The 17256-nt window shown below is 47.3% G+C and overlaps 1 protein-coding gene across 1 annotated transcript; it reads right to left on the minus strand.

Annotated features, from left to right (window-relative positions):
• Positions 1 to 374: 374 nt before the first annotated feature.
• Positions 375 to 15898, minus strand: LOC133372763 (disintegrin and metalloproteinase domain-containing protein 10-like). Its single transcript, XM_061601827.1, has 16 exons — positions 15800 to 15898; positions 13263 to 13407; positions 12081 to 12202; positions 11295 to 11453; positions 10983 to 11074; positions 10516 to 10641; positions 9587 to 9679; positions 8805 to 8964; positions 7783 to 7943; positions 5881 to 6052; positions 5391 to 5535; positions 4736 to 4919; positions 3715 to 3814; positions 2632 to 2852; positions 1701 to 1797; positions 375 to 511 (listed from the first exon to the last, which is right to left on the minus strand). Exons 1-16 carry the CDS (start codon positions 15882 to 15884, stop codon positions 375 to 377), a joined length of 2199 nt encoding a protein of 732 aa, XP_061457811.1. The 5' UTR covers positions 15885 to 15898.
• Positions 15899 to 17256: the final 1358 nt, after the last annotated feature.

Here is a 17256-nt window from a genome sequence, read left to right on the forward strand (position 1 = left end):
ACATTACAACCATTTAAATTACATCCTTAAAAACAATCACAAAATGACTTGTGATTTTTCTGCTCGTACAAGTGAAACGTAAGCGGTTTGGGCTTGTGGGCACAGTTGTGGAGGCTATGTGGCCCCAGTCACATTGTGCAAGAATTTAGGCACCAAGAGAGTATTGGGCTTCATGTACGACAAAGGGCCAAGTGGGTTTTTTTAAAAAACTCTTATCACTGCAAAGTTTAATTTGGGGAACTGCCCAGTGGTGCTTGTGAAATCTCAGAAACCAGACCTGGGAGGAAGGAGATCAACGAGGAAGGAGGAACCTCAAGCCTGGAAGATTTGAACCTGAGTCTACTGCCCTCCTATCGGAGGAACAGGGCTCTAGTCTAGATAATGGTCTCGTACTCCTGGCGGATGGCTTCGATGAATATTTCCTGGTGCTCCCAGTAGAAGAACGAATGTCGATTCTCTGGCCGCTGCTCAATGGGACTGTTCTTTTTCTTGTTAACCCTTGCTTTCTCATCTGCAGGAAATGAAAAAAACAACATCAGTCAGCTTCATATCTTTAAAGCACATCTGACTCACATTTAAAGCACGTGACTCCCCCCCCCCAAGAATCATGGGAACTGTAGTTTGTTAAGAGAGCTGGAAAGTGAGGGGAAAACCATTTCCTAGGATTCTTTGAGAGAAGTTGTGTGATTCAGATGTGCGTTGGGGTGGATCTGTCCTCTCTCAAGTAAGTATACGTAGGTATACCCTGCCTAGATCTTTTAGAAAGCAGCGGTCCTGCTCCAAAGGAAGTTAGGGTTGCATGCATCTAGGTTCTACTCAGAGTAGGCCCATCAAAACTAATGGGTCTAAGTCATCCCAATTAATTTCAGTGTGTCCATGCTGAGGAAGGCTAACACTGGACACAGCACTAAGTCGTGTTTATGTCTTGATGAAATTGATGGTTGCAACTGACTTGATTCCAAACAGGGCTTCAGAGTGGCTCGCTTTCCATAAACTAAGCCAATGCATCTCCATAAAACGAAAGCAACTGTATCAAAGTAATTGGTCACTTGAGACTTTAGGTTATTTGTTCACCCCTTCCTCTTTGTGGACATTGCAAAATTTCTAGCCCTCCACATTGAGATTTGTTTGTATCCAGATATCTGGCCATCAGGAAGCAAGACTTTAACACGGGAGCTACGTATCTGTATAAAGTTAACATCAATAAAAATGGACACGGGTCCAAATAAAACTCCATGCAACTTTGGGTCTTATGTTAACAGATGTTCAAATAAGTACCATTCACACAAACCTCAATATGATGTAAAACATATAAGCACGGGCAGGCTTAATATTCTAAATCTGTTGGGCAGGATGGCATTTTCCTTTTACAAATTTCTCATCAGTCAAAATGTACAGCCTTCACCATTACAGATCTATCTTATGCTTAGCCTTTCAGCCTTGGGAGGAATTTGGTTTTCGTTCACACATCTCCCCCCCCAAAAAAGGAAACCAAAACGCAGCTATTGTTTGAAATTTGCACGTCTCTAATGTTGCAATGCAGTTGACCCTACACTTCTCTACCTCCCCTTTGAGAACTATAAAATCTCCAAACGCTTGGTATTGTCTATATTTAAAGTTTGTGGGTGCCAAAACAGTACACAGAGGTTTGAAACTGGTTTGTACACAGCAGAAGTAGACAGGCCCTTCCCCTAAAGTACCTGTTTCGGTGTCAACTGTCCTTCCAAAGAGGAAGACAGTGGCAGCCATCATAGCTGCCAAAGTCAGAATGACGAGAAGGACGGCCCACCAATGTGTCTGCGGAAAGAGAGACGGCGCGCAGTTAAAAGTCCAGAATTCGCAACCACAAGGCCACCAACTCGGATAGCTTTTAAAAATGGGATCAGACAAGTTCATGGAGGAGGGTAAGGCTATCGGTGGCTACTAGCCACGACGGCTAGGTGCTCTATGACCGGGATTGGAGGCAATGTGCCTGGGGATATGAGTTGCAGGGCAACCACAGAAAGAGAGCCAGACAGGAAGCAATTGGAAGACTTCTGTGGGATGAGGCTGAAAGGGAGGCCATCTAGTCCAGCATTCTGTTCTTGCAGTGGCTGACCAGATGCCCGCAAAGGGAAGAAGCCCGTAAGCATGACCCGAGCGCAACAGCAACTGTCACTGCTTGTGATCCCCAGCATACTGCTTCCGACAGAGGAGGGAGAACATGTTTGTGGCCCTTTCCCCCCAGACGCATCAAGCTATCCACAACTGGAAACAGGTGACTGGAAGAGGCAAGGCTTTACTGACTCCACCCCTTCTCCGCCACCCAGCACATGGTACTTCGAGGTAGATTGCTCCCAAACACGGAGGATCTGCTCTGCCTGCGTTCAAATCCTTGCTCTGTCAGCATAAAGGTGGGCCCATGCATCTCCCCGCCCTGTCTGCAATGCTGGAACTATAAGGGGCGAGACAATGGTTCGGGGGTCCTGGTCCCAAGCTGTGGAAGACTTTATGCACCAAAACCAGAACTTTGAACCCAGGATCTTCCTGTATGCTTCACCACGTGCCTTCCCACCAAACAAGAGTCCCTCACCCCCCGAGGCAGAACCCCAGCCTTCTGAGTGTTTTACCTTTGGGATGCAAAGGCCTTACCTTCATCCATGTGGCTACATCTTCCATCTCAATGAAGTCCAGGATGAAGTTTTTCACCCGGGCAACAGGCCCATCCTCGTCGACGAACCGGCAGACGTGGAACCTGTCGCAGTAGCCAGTCTTCTCTCCGCACGGCGAACCCGGAATCAGCGGGACCTCTGAGCCATTGAAGAAACGGCCCCAGGTGGGGGAGGTGGTGCTGGCGCAAGTGCCGGCCTGCTCTGGAGAAGCCGTAAGAGGGAAATTTAGCCAAGGCCTGAAGCCAAGGTGACAAGGCTCAGGGACGGGCCTGTTTTAGTTTTATTTGCATTACGTTCAGCAGCTTGGAAGACGTTGCAGAAATATGTGTAGAGCTGAATAGAATCAAAAGCCACATTGAAAATATTCTGGATCAGGAGGGAAAACCCCGGAGTTTTGTCCTTCATATAAATTTACCTGCTACATCAGGGATGGGGAACCTTATTTTCTGCTGAGGGCCATATTCCCTTGGGGGTAATATGTTGAGGGCCATATGCTAGTTGTTGGCCAGGCCAGAGCTGGTGACCAGAAGGGGCTAGCCATAAAAGTGGGCATGGCACCCCCTTTTCCCTCTCTCTTTCTGCCACCTTCTCTCTGATACCCCCTTCTCTCTTACTCTCTCTCTCTGACACCCTCTTCTCTCTCACGCTCTCTGACACCCCTTCTCTCTCACTCTCTGACACCCTTCTCTCTCACTCTCTGACACCCTTCTCTCTCACTCACTCTCTCTGACACCCCTTCTCACTCTCTGACACCCTCCTCTCTCTGACACCTCTCACACTCTCTCTGACACCCCTTCTCACTCTCTGACACCCTCCTCTCTCTGACACCTCTCACACTCTCTCTGACACCCTCTTCTCTCTCACGTCCTCTCTCTGACACCCTCTTCTCTTTCTTTCTCCCCAACACCCCCTTTCCCCCAGTTTTCTCCATCCCTGACCCCTGTGTGAAATTAAGCCAGTGGGTGCATGTTCTGGCCCCACTCTGGTTCACAGAGACCACTTTAGCCCCACGTGGGATATAAGGGCGGATTAGACATTTTCTAAAAAATAAATAAATCAAAACCTGGCAGCTGGCAACAGAGCTGGCATCTCTCTCTCAGGGAAACGGAGACGCAGTCACACTGTTCCAATCCGTGCTGGATGCAGAGGGAACCCATGCAGAGCTTGAAAGGGTGAGAGTTGGAGAGAGGAGTGAATGCAAGGAGGAAAGGTCTTGAAAACAGGGAAGGGAGTGCGCTGTTCTTTACATGTTGGAGTTCGGAACGGACGCAGCTACAACGCAATGTGATGCAAACTAGAGCTGCTGCTTTGGACGCAGAAGACCCCAGGTTCAATCCCCAATGGCACCTCCAGGTAGGGTTGGGAATATGTCAGGGGCCATATTTCCTGAGGGATGATCTGTTGGGGGCCATGTGCTGGTGGGGGGGGCAGCTGGAGCCAGTGGTTGGTGGGGGCCAGAAGCAAAAGTGGGTGGCCACCCCTTTTTCCTTACCTCTCCCTCTTTGCTTTCTTACTAGGGTCAAGTAAGATTCTAGGACTCATTGATCTAAACGAAAAGATTGGTTTAAATAGAAAGCTGCCTTAGACTGAGTCAGACCCTTGATCAGTTTTGTCCATATTGACTGGCACAAGTTCTCCAGGATTTCAACCCAGAGTCTCTCCCAGCCCTGCCTGGAGGTGCCATCAGGGATTGCATCTGCCATCTTCTGCATTCAAGAAAGATGCTCTTCCACAACCACAGGCCTTGTGAATAAGCCCACAGAAGCGACTAGCCTAAAAAAAAAAAAAAATACTAGCCTGCTAAGTGGCTAGTAGGCAACATTTCCATGCTGGCTGTGGAGGAGGGAAGCCCCCTTCTCTATGGTCAACCCTGAAACACAGGCTACTAGCCTCTTAGGCTAGTTAAAATAATAAACTGACTTCTACTAAGCTGGCGGGAAGAGGAAGGGATGATTCCAGCTCTCTTCTGCCTTATTGTTTTGCCCTTGGTACCTGGTGTTCAGAGGTAGACTGCCCCTGAACTTGGAGGCTCCATCCAGCCATCACCCTCAATGGCCAATTGGCTCCAACTCTGTGGAACTTACCCCGTTCAGGCAGACCCGGGACTGCATGGCACAGAGAATGAAGTTGGCTTTCGGAAGGGCCGCCGGGCATTTCGCTTCCTCCCCGGAGCAGACGCTTTCTGAAGCGCAGTCGGTCTCCGCCTGGCATCGTTCCCCTCGAGGTTTAGGAACGCACTCGTGGCTGCAGCAGAGTCCCTGACTAGGACTGAGAAAACCAACCAACCACAAGAACTCTGCGTGAAATACAGCGCCCTCAAACATACCCTGAAAAATCTTCAACCGAGTTCCAAGACTTGAATGCGAATCTGGTGCAATGCCCGTTACCGTCCTTAAGGTGGCGTTCACCAGAGGGCAAAGTAGGGAGAGGGCCTTTTCAGTGGTGGCCCCCAAATTATGGAATGATGTTTTTGACGAGGTGTGCGTGGCGCCATCACTGTTATCTTTTCGGCACCAGGTCAAGACTTTCCTCTTCTCCCAGGCATTTTAGCATGTGTTTTTAAATTGTTTTAAATGTTTAAATTGTGTTTTAAATTGTTTTTAAAAGATGTGTTTTAAATTTGTATATTTGTTTTTAATGTTTTTAGGTACTGTAAACCGCCCAGAGAGCTTCGGCTGTGGAGCGGTATCTAAATACAATAAATAAATAAATAAAGTAGGGCAGGTGTGCCATAGTTACCTGCACAGAGCTCCCGGTTTCAGCCGACACCGGATCCCGCTTGGCTCTGCAGGGCCGTAGCAGCAGGCATCTGCGTCCTCATTGCCAACGTCGCACTCCTCTCCTGGATCCACAATCCGGTTCCCACAGATGGGACGGTCCGTTTCTGGAAGAAAGGACCGACAACGAGCTTGCAGGGAAATGGCGCAGGTATGCAGTGGAGGGATCAGGCGGCCCTTAAGGTATCCTGGACTCAAGTTGTTAAGGGCCTTGTGAATGAATACAAGAACCTTGAACCTGGCCTGGTAGCGTGTGGGCAGCCAGTGCAAGCTTTTACACCCCTGAGTTGTGATCTGACGGTAGTCTGACTCCATCAACAGTCTAGCTGCAGCATTTTACACCAGCTGGATCCCAACGTTTTGCACTCCCAAAGAGTTTGTTGCTCTGCTGATTTAGTGGGTGCAAAGATGGTTGCCTAAAACGAGAAGGGCAGCGAGCCCCGCCCCCTCACCTGCAAAGCAGACGTCCTTCTTCACCCTGAGGATGTTTGCAATGTAGGCAATGCTACACGGGGAGAATTTGTCATTGTTGAATTCTCCCCCATCTGTGGCGAAGCTGAACATCAGGTACTTCCCACGGGTGGTGTCGATGTCAAAACGGGAACACTCTTTGCTCTCGTCGTGCTGAAAAATAGATCTCTTTAAATTGTATTCCTGCAGGGTGGAAACTACAAAAGAGCGCTCTAAGAGTACTAAGAGACGTGGGTCCCATCTGCACTATGCATTTAAAGTCATATTTGAACAGTCATGGCTTCCTGCAAAGAATCTTGGGAAGTGTAGTCTGTGAAGGGTGCTGAGAGTTGTTAGGAGACATCCCTATTACCCTCACAGGGCTGCAATGCCCAGAGTTCCTTGGGAAGAGGGATTGATTGTTAAACCATTCTGGGAATAGTTGCTCTGGGAGGGGAATTGGGAGTGGATTTTAGTGTGAATTTCTCTCTATGTAAACACGTTTGTATGCAGTTTGGACCAAGGTACGCGTCTTTGCAAGCAATTTCTCCTAATATAACACATTTTTGTAATGTTCACTAGGGCGCTCGCTTTTATGTGCACTTTACAAAAACGCACAGATTTGGAGAAACGGGGTTTGGATGGCGATCTGCAAGGCCTAATTTGGGAAAGTGTGAATTTCCAAGGATGGCTGTGTTTCACTCCTCATACCGTTTCAGAAAGTGCGAATTTAGTAGATTTGGCTTGAAATGTGAATTGAATCAAATTTCTCCCTCCCCTTTCTTACTTATAATGAACAAAAGTAGGGATCGCAGTGAAGTAATGGTGCGCTAGACCTTTAAGTATAGCCTCCAGATCCCCTCCTTCCTCTACTCTCCCAAGAGGCAGCAACAGCCGCCAACTTGGGTGGCTTTAAAAAGAGGATTAGACAACTTCATGGAGGAAGTGAAGGCTATGAATGGCTACTAGCCCTGATGGCTATGCTCTCCCTGCACAGTCAGAGGTAGGCGTGGTTCCGCAGGAGGGGAGAGTTGCTCTTGTGCTCAGGTCCTGCTTGTGGGCTTCCCAGAAGAGGCATCTGGTTGGCCACTGTGAGAACAGGATGATGGACTAGATGGGCCCACTTCGGCCTCATCCAGCAGAGCTCTTATGTTAAGAGTGCAGCCAGGGTGTATGTGTGTATGTTGTTGTTGTTATGTGCCTTCAAGTTGATTACGACTCATGGCGACCCCATGAATCAGTGACCTCCAAGAGCATACGTTGTGAACCACCCTGTTCAGATCTTGTAAGTTCAGGTCTGTGGCTTCCTTGATGGAGTCAATCCATTTCTTGTTTGGTCGTCCTCTTTTTCTATTCCCTTCTGTTTTTCCCAGCATTATTGTCTTTTCTAGTGAGTCATGTCTTCTCATTATGTGTCCAAAGTATGATAACCTCAGTTTCATCATTTTAGCTTCTAGTGATAGTTCTGGTTTGATTTGTTCTAACACCCAATTATTTGTCTTTTTCGCTGTCCATGGTATGCACAAAGCTGTCCTCCAACACCACATTTCAAAGAGTTGATTTTTCTCTTATCTGCCTTTTTCACTGTCCAACTTTCACATCCATACATAGAGATCGGGAATACCATGGTCTGAATGATCCTGACTTTGGTGTTCAGTGATACATCTTTGCATTTGAGGACCTTTTCTAGTTCTCTCATAGCTGCCCTCCCCAGTCCTAAACAGTTGGATGACCAACAACTGTCCAGAGCCTGAATCGGCAGCGAAAGGCCCAACTGACTACTCCCTTTCAAATGACTCAGGATTAAATGAAATACTTGTTATACCACATCAAACAACTGCGCAGTAACAAACAAAAGGAGCTGGGGTGCTTGTTTTTTTACACTGGAAGAGTGACACACTCACATAGGCTCCCAGGCTGTGGCCAAGCTCATGTGCAAGCGTGATGTGGATCATCCGGGGAGCAAGAAGCTGTCCGTATTTCTGCAGTGTGATCAGCCCTGTGTTCAGGGATACCTCCTTGTCCTGGAAATACCGCTGCTTAGAGCAAATCCCTCCAGAATCACCTTGGAGGCAAAAGGTTAAATTAAAAAAAAAATTGAGACGTTCATAGAATCATAGAACAGTCGAGTTGGAAGGGGCCTGTAAGGTCATCAAGTCCAACCCCCTGCTCAATGCCTTATTCCAAGCCATTGGTCCATTTGGCTCAGTATTGACTACACTGACTGGCAGCGGTTCTCCAGGGTTTCATGCAGAAGTCTCTCCCAGCGTCCTGGAGATGCCATTGGGGATTGAATCTGGGACCTTTGGCATGCAAAGTGGAGGGTCTGCCACTGAACTATGGAACGTCCCCCAGAGAAAGTAGCCTTATGCAATTAGAATGAGGCCCTGTCAGCATATAACACCTCCGCTCTGGGATCTGCACTGGTTGCCAATTTGTTACTGGGCCAAGTTCAAGGTGTTGCTACTAGCATATAAAGCTCTTTATCAGCTTGGGACCAGTTTGCTCAGGGGACCCCCTTACCCCATATGTGCCCACTGGAGCGCTTCAATCTGTGGAACTGGCCCTGTTGCAGGTGCTGCATAATGCTCGCTCTGCGCTTGCAGGAGATCATTCTACTCTTTGGAACTCTCTGCCTATTGACATCAGGCCAGCACCTTCGCTGTGTTTCTTTTGGCGACTGCTTAAAACGATTTTGTTTAGGCAAGCCTGACCAGACACCATGTAGATTTTGATGTGTTCTATTATATTTTTAGTCTGTCCCTGTTTTAATCGTCTTAAAAAATGTTTTTAACTATTTTACTGATAATTTAGGGGGGAAATTGTAAACCGCTTAGAGGTTTTTCCACAGTCAAGCGGTATATAAATGTTGTTAAATAAAAAAAAATATAAGGCCACTCCCCACGACTCTAAAAAATCCCCTCACCAGGTTGTCCATTAAAAGCAATGCCCAGAACGCCACTGTAATCCCTGTCAGTCAGCAGAAAGGCTAAGCAGTAACTGTTCCAGTTGGCTTTGGAGTGAAGCATAAGGAGCATCTCTGGGCTGATGAAAGGTGACTCCGAACGGTCGCCCTCTTCAATAATCTGCAAAAGAGGGAAATCCCAAGATGGCCAGTTAACTGCACAGTAATGTGTCTGGAGAAAACAGAAAAGTGGAGCCTGGTGGCTCCAATACCAGCGGGGCAGTGAATCCGCTCCAGGTTTTAACCCGAACTTTCAAGGAGCTGTCCCATGGTGCCAAAACCTGGCCTTTCAAGCTGTCCAAGGGCTTCAGCACCTTAGACAGCTCCTAGAAAGTTCAGGCTAAAGGCCAGAGCAGATTCACTACTCCACTGACATCAGAGCCCCTAGTCTCCACTGAAACAGAGTAAAAGAAGAAGTGTGTCCCATATCCTCCTCCCCAGTCAGCACGGAAGTCAAGGCACTGCCCTGCAGACCAGACTGGAAGCCTCCGAAGGCTGCATCTGTCCTATGGGTCAGAGATCTCAACATCCCTGCACAAGACGCTTGACTGCTAGCTGACGCAATGCGCAGCCACTGGGCTAGAGCCAAACTTGATGCTGGGAAAGCATTAGGAAAGGGATTGACACTAAAGACTAAAGACAGATGCTATTGGAGGTCGCTGATTCACAGGGTCGCCATAAATCAAAATCGACTTGAAGGCACATAACAGCAACAAGACAACGAATAAGGTAATTCGGCTTACGTTGATGGCCTTAACTTTGAAGTCAATGTTCTGGATTCCGTCAAATTCTGCCCCTTCGTAGATGGCATTCACAGCTTTTACATAGCTGGCAATCTAGGGGGAGAGAGAGAGAGAGAGATGGCATCCCCGGGAACAGCTGGGAAAGACCCCCTGAAATCTACCAGACTGTACCACTGGGTCTTCAGCGCTTCAGTTAACAGAGCGCTGCCATGTGTTTGTTAGGGCCTCCTGCTGGGGTGGGCGGAGCCAGAGGCAAAAGTAGGCGGAGAAACGAATGGCGAGCAAGACGCGTTATCAAAATTTAATCCCAGCCAAGCAAAATAATAAATTAATTAATAAATTAGATTTATTATTTGCTAGATGCCCGAAGGTCTCCAAGCGACTTGCAACAATATAAAAACAAAAGCGTAAGGCATCGCCAACACAACACCACCCCCTTGTAGCCACAGGAAGCTTTGGCAGCTCACTAACAACAGACAACATCATCTGATTCAAAGGAAGTTGCAAAGCAAGACTGGAGAGGGGGATTGGCCTGGTGAAGAGACCTAAAGGCCAAATAGAAAAGCCTACAGGGCCACGTTGGGCTCTTGGGCCTGAGGTTCCCTAGCCAAGCACCGCACGCTCCGGTTCCTGGAAGGGTGCCCACAAGGGGATGCTACCCTTGGGCTGAAAAAAAGGGTTCTCTCACCCCTGGTGTAAAAGAAAACAAGACAAATAAATCCCTGCAGCTGGAAAGCAAGCATGTCAGGTAAGGAGATACCCGGCAAGTCCTCTTTGTGACCTGCTCAGGGAATTGAAGAAGCAAAAAATCCAGGAGACCATTACGAAATGTGATCCTTCTCCCCTGCATTTTCAGCTGAGAAGGGCAGAATGGCCTGCACTAGTTGCTATTGCTCTGTCAACAAGATGACCTGCGCAGATTCTCTCACCTGGGCGACCACGGCTTCGATGGAGCCAAACCTTCGGTAGAAAAGGTGATCAGCCTGAACGTGCAGCAGGCAAGAGGTCTTAGAGTAATCCAGGCTCCTCTTCTGCCGCAGCGAGTGCTGGGGAGCCTGTTGCGGAGACAGGGAGTAAGCACGGCAGGGAAGAGGAATGCTCATCTGCAGAGCTAAAAAACAGAGCAAGGCCCCAGGCAGACCAAGGCTAAGATCGACCTAGCCCAGTATCCTGTCTCTGACAGCAGCCGCCCGGATGCCTCTGGGAAGCCCACAAAGCAAGGCATAAAGGCGATACCCCTTCCTCTATGTTTCCTCTCTTCCAAGGTAGACTGCTTCTGAACTTGGAGGCACCACTTCCTTATTGACAACATAAGGCTGTATGACATCAGCTGTAGGCCAGGTTGGACCGTGAAGAAATGAGAGGAAAAAAGAGCGTCACAAATTTTATTCCTCACCTTTGCTGTCAGCTCCCGCTGGGAATCTTGCAGGCGCTGGTGCATTCTCCGAGCCAAAGACACGGATTCAGCGTCTCCCCAAAGTGGATAGTCTTAACAGTGGGAAAGAGAAGGCTGTCACAGTGCAACTGCAGCATCAAGTTGGCAAAATAAGGAAATCAGTAAACGGAGCAAAGCTTCGAGGGGCTGTTGGTTTTTAAAAAAACGGGATAGGCTCTCGCACCAGCCTAACTCCGTAAATCAGAGATGGGCAACCTTTATTTGTGATGACTGGATGCATTAGCTTGGCAAGGGAGGTTGGAGCGAACTCACCTAAGTCCCTCTCGTGGTGGATGAGCGAATGGCCCGGAGAGGTCTGGTTGGCCAGTGGTTCCCCAGCCGATTCAATGTAATAGGTGCCGTTCCATGTCCGGATAAACCCCTCGAAAAGGCCGTTGATGATGGACCCATGGCACAATGAACCTGGCTCTCCTGTTTAAAGGCCGCACCAGCAGTGCCGTTAGGACAATCTGGGCTAAAAATCAATCCATCAAAATTACGTGATGAAGGGAGCTAAACACTGCAAACAGCTGATCCCGGGGGGCAGAGATAGGCAATTGGCTGTTGTCCAATGTTGCTGGACTCCTGACTCTCATCAGCCACTGCCAGAATGGGTAATACTCGGGTACGATGGGAGCTGCAGTCGAGCAAGATCAGGCTAGGAGGGCTACAGTCTCCCATGTCCTGCAGTAGGGCAAGCTATGTAAATCTGCATATAATTTTGCATAATTTTTTCTGCTTCTGTTATTTGTAGAAGGAGGGCAAAGTGCTGTGTGCACCATGCCCTCTGAGATTTCACTGGCCGCTAACCACACACTTTCAAGCATGCTTGCACTGCCTTAAGGACTAGAAGCTTATATTTTCCTGTTTTAAAGGAAAGCTGAGTTTGCAAAAGTCTGCACCCAATAAAATATACCATCATGGCACAGAGAATAGGAGAAAAACAGAGGATAGGGGGAGAACAAAAGGTTGAATTTATTGGGGTGATATCCTCTTTTCTTCTTCTTCTTCAGAAGCTGACATCTTTTCAAGACCTATTTTATCTATGTTTTTTTTTACCTTGCAGGTCACCAGAGTAAATGAAAGAGACATCCACAGGCTCTGAGTCGCCCTTTCTCCTTGTGATCTCAAAGCCTCTCGCAAAAACACTCCTGTCTCGGCTCAGTCTCATCCTGAACACCCTGCAACACAGTTTTGACATGCGTTTAGCTCTTACAAGGAGATGGAAGCGTATGTCAATTTCGGGTTTGTCAGTTTCTCATTTCTACAGCAAGCTGAAGGGTTATTTTAATGCTCATAGAAATTCAGCATCATTTTAGTGTGAATTTCTCCTAATACATTTTTGTATGCCTTTTTGAGAAATGTATACATTTTTGTAAGCAATTTCTCCCAATATCATGCATTTTATGGATATGTTATTGTCACTAATATATTCATGTTTATTCACACTTTCCCCTAATATATTTATTTTTGTACACAATGGTTGGCTGGCAAACTGCACTGCAAAATTTAGATAAGGGTGAATTTCAAAGGGTGGCTGCTTTCGGTCCTCATATTATTTCGGAAAGTGCCAGTTTGATAGGTTCGGCTTTAAACGTGAATTAAATAAAATTTCTCCTCCACCCCTAGCTACAAGATGTGATGTGGACCAACCGGGATGGACGGCTTTTACTTTTCTTTTAAAGGATTAGAGAAATTGCATATAGTGGATAGGCCTCTATCAATGGTTATCAGCCATGCAAGCTAAATAAATAAATCCTCCATCTGCGAACGCAGTGTACCTCTGAATACTAGATGGAGTGGGGCAAAGAGCAAGAAATGGCTTTCTCCAATACAAACATTGGAAGCCACCTTATACTGAGTCAAGAGCATTGGCTTAGCTCAGTATTGTCTGCACTGACTGGCAGCAGCTCTCTAGGATTTCAAATAGGGTTCTATTCCTACCTAGAGATGCCGAGGATTGAACCTAGGACCTTGTGGATGTAAGGCAAGTGATCAGCCACCGAGGTGTGGTCCTTACCTTAAAAATAAAGCAAGACTCCAGTCCGCATGGTTGTGAATAAAAGGCTGGTTGAAACAAAAACAGGACGGTGCCTTATACTGAGTTAGGCCATTGGCCCATCTGGTTAAATATTGCCTACCCTGAGTGGTGTCCCTGTGCCAGTGAAGGCTTCACCCTCAGCCAGCCCCTCCTCCTGCCCATGCAAAAGGCAGGCTATCGAACGGATGGTGTCTTCATACCTCCAATACGCTTTGAACTCGAGCAGGATTAGTCTTCTGTCCCCCTTCTCCTTTGCCTCTCGACACATCTTCTCCAAAGCTCCTCGGTCGTAAGAAAGTGTCTCGTGGTACTTTACGAAGGCCCGCCGATGCTCTGCCTCCCTTGCTTAAAAGGAGAGGTAGAGCGAGCAAGCGTTTATTGGGACGGAGCAACCCGCAGGCTGAGATTTAGCCAGCCGATTTAAGGCAGTTTTTCAACAAGCCTTTTAAGTAGAGACCTTTAATTCCCAGTCTCTATCAGTGTTAGAACAGTTTTTAAGATATTATTAAAGATGTTTTGTTTTTAAGATGTTTTTAGTGTTTTTTTATTTATTTATTATTTGATTTATATCCTGCCCTTTCTTCCAGCAGGAGCCCAGTTTTACCACTTGTTTGTCGCCCTGGGCTCCTTCTGGGTTAACATACATAGGCTCAAGAAGTTAAGCGGCCTTCCTGAGTTGTGAGTTTAGTTTCTCTTTCCTCCTGCTGTGACCAGTAACGGCTAATGATTCCAAGTAAAGGTCCTCTTTAAACCTATAATTTATTTATATCCCACCCTATCATCCAGAAGGAGTCCAGACAAATGACAGAATGCTAAAAACATCTATAATAAAACTTCTTAAAAACAAAACATCTCTAAAACAAAATCAAAAACCTTTTAAAAAAGGCTTTTAAAACATCTTAAAAAAACAATTCCAACACAGACGCAGACTGGGATAAGGCCTCTACTTAAAAGGCTTGTTGAAAGAGGAAGGTCTTCAGTAGGCGCCAAAAAGATAACAGAGACTGCGCCTGTCTAATATTTAAGGGGATGGGATTCCAAAGGGTCGGAGCCACCATTTATTGATTGATTTAATGTATTTATATACCGCTCTCTGGGCGGTTTACAGTTTATATTCTAAAGGTCCACTTCCTATGCTGTGCGGAGTGGACCTTTTGATGTGCGCAGTGATGGACTGGGTATATAAGAGAGGCAAGACCACCTTTTAGGGGTCCTGATCCCAAGTTTGTAGGGCTTTATACACCAACACCAACACCTTGAACATAGCCCGTTGCCTGTCTTCCTCGTGGAAAGATACTCTGCAACACAGAGAACCTTTTGCAGCCTTAAGGGCCGCATTCCCTCCTGGGCAACCTTCTGGGGGCCATATGCCAGCGGTGGATGAGGCCAAAGTGGGTGGAGCAGTGAATGTAAATTTTAACTTTTATGCCACTTTCTACGTGCTACTCACACATGCCCCTCTGTTATCTTCTATCCCGGCATGCAAGAGGCATTGTTGGATTTAAAGGACACCATTCCAGCCAGGCGAAAGCATTCTAGGAGGGAGTGAAGCAAGGCTAGTGAGGGTTATGGCCTGGGGTTGTGTGGCCTGAGGCACCTCACCTTTGCTCTAGGCCCCTGCGCCCCAGTTAACCTTTGCTTGCTGCTCAAAGCATTACTTACTCTGCCCCACTATCCTCAAACACAACACCTTTGGATCCCATCTTTCCCCACCTCCTCCTAGTCAGGAGTATTCTATTCTTCCCTCGCTGATTCGCTCTTTAGTATCTACTTGTTCATTTTTGCTCAGGCTTTGGTTCCTTCCTTTTACAGATAAGTGTCCCTGCGTGCGAACCTCATGGCTCTACAATGGCCACATACGTGTCTGTAGCCAGAATGACTTTATTTCCCAGTAGTAATAAACCATGTTTCTTTATTCTTTCAATCAGCACTCTTACCTGACTTATTTTTGCACGCTGCTGACATATACATCAAACTCCAACACTCCTCCTCCCTTTCCCAACTTCCCATTCCTGATCTCGCCTTTCCCATGTGAAGTTTCAGCCCCAGAAAAAAAAAAGCGTTCCCTCTCCTTCACAGACGATACCCCATTTGTCAGGAATCTCTGACTTACACCATTACCCAGAGCAGCTAGAATGTTTGCACACATTCCGTGATGTCCCAGCAGCTTGGTCAATGAGTAGAAGAGATTCATAGGCAGGCTATAGTTTATTTATTATTTACTTATTAGATTTATATCCTGCCCTTCCTCCCAGTAGGAGCCCAGGGTGGCTTGTTTTGTTAAGTGCACCCATCCTCTTTCTGTACTCACACCTTGCCTAATGCGGTGGTTTACACACTTTGAAAACTGACCTCATCCCAACCACGTTTGTAGTTGGGAGCATTGTAAAAAGCTTAATGGGAAGAACAGAATCTGTTTTGCAAATAAACTTATTTTTCACATTAACCTCTGGATAGAAACTTTCATATTCTACCTGCTAACTCATCTCCTGTTAACAGCTTCCAGACGTTTTTAAATACCTTTAAAAACAAGCAAGCCAACAGCAATCACTGAAATATTTGTCTAAACCTCTATAGTGGTTGCTATGTAAACATAATGGATGTTTTTTGGGGGGGGAGGTGTCTACAGAAGTAACGTGAAAGATCTTAGCTTTATCCATCAAGAGCTGAATTCCAGATTTCTGGTACGGAATCAAAAGATCAAGTCACAGAAGAAGAAAAAAATGTAAAATCCTACCTGAGCCAGTACGGGAAAGAGCTACGTTCCAAAAAGGCAAAGTTAAATACCAGAGAAAGAGCATGGTGCTTAAGAGAATATTCATTCTCCCGTCTCCTGTTTAGGGCGTGCCGGATTGAACGAAGGTTCATCATTTGAGTCAAGGGCATCATCGTAGCACACAGAGAGTCCTGCACAGGCTTGTTTTTTGCCAAACGGCTGCTTCTTAGGCTGGAGGCCGTCATGCCAAAATAACATTCTTTCTCCACCCTTTTGTTGAGCCCCTGCCAAGGTAGGGCAAATGTAGTGCAGCATAGCATGAGCCGTGTACATTATATTCTTGTTTTTATTTCGTATGGAAGAATAGCCATGTGTGTGCAAAGTGAACGGGCTGAGAGGCTTTGCCTCGCCTTCACCCTTAGGTCGATTGGCTCAGCCTTTTGCACCTCGGCCGGGTGGCCAAATGTGGTCCTCCACATCTCACTACCTGGCCCTCAGAACCCCCCCCCACTGGACCTGCCACCTCCCCCTTCTTCAAAGGATTGTGCCTGCTTGGACAGCGCCCTTAAGGTGCAATAATGAGTTTCTTCCCTGGATGGAGGAAGGTGCACTGGAAGGATTGGAAACAGGACTGGAAATCAAGCCCTATGAGAGACTGAAAGAACTGGGCATGTTTAGCCTGGAGAAGACTGAGGGGAGATATGACAGCACTCTTCAAGTCCTTGAAAGTTTGTCACATAGAGGAGGGCCGGGATCTCTTCTCGATCGTCCCAGACTGCAGGACACGGAATAATGGGCTCAAGTTGCAGGAAGCCAGATTTCGACTTGACATCAGGAAAAACTTCCTGTTAGAGCCATACGACAATGGAACCAATGACCTAGAGAGGTAGTGAGCTCTCCGACACTGGAGGCCTTCAAAAGGCAGCTGGACAGCCATCTGTCGGGAATGCTTTGATTTGGATTCCGGGACTGAGCAGGGGGTTGGACTCGATGGCCTTGTAGGCCCCTTCCAACTCTACTATTCTATGATTCTGATTCTATGATACACAGTAGCAGTCAACTTCCCATTGTGGAGGTCGCTGCCGTGTAGGCACAGAGGTGGGAATGCCGGATTGGCTCCACTGCGGTACCCGCACAGATCTCCCTTCTGCCTCGCCTCTGCCTTTCTCAGTTATCAAGGCATCCATTGAGCGGCGAGCTCAAACTACTGGCTGCTCTGAAACGGTCTCTTTCACTTCTCTGTCTTCGTCTTCTTTTAGGTAAAAGATGGAGTCCTGCGATGCCTAAATCTCCCCACGTGCTTCCAGAGGAAGAGCCGTGGCCAGGCAACCTGCTGTGGAGCTGGCAGGAAGTGAATCTGGGGAGAGGTTGGTCCAGCTCACTCAGGGACTCCTCCGGAAAGATTCCACTTCCTGCCAGTGAAGCGAGTGGGCAGCGACAACCAAGATCCCGAAAAGACTTCCAAAACAGCAGCCGGG

The sequence above is a fragment of the Rhineura floridana genome, chromosome 18, assembly GCF_030035675.1.
Source record: "Rhineura floridana isolate rRhiFlo1 chromosome 18, rRhiFlo1.hap2, whole genome shotgun sequence".
Classification (NCBI taxonomy): Eukaryota; Metazoa; Chordata; class Lepidosauria; order Squamata; family Rhineuridae; genus Rhineura; species Rhineura floridana.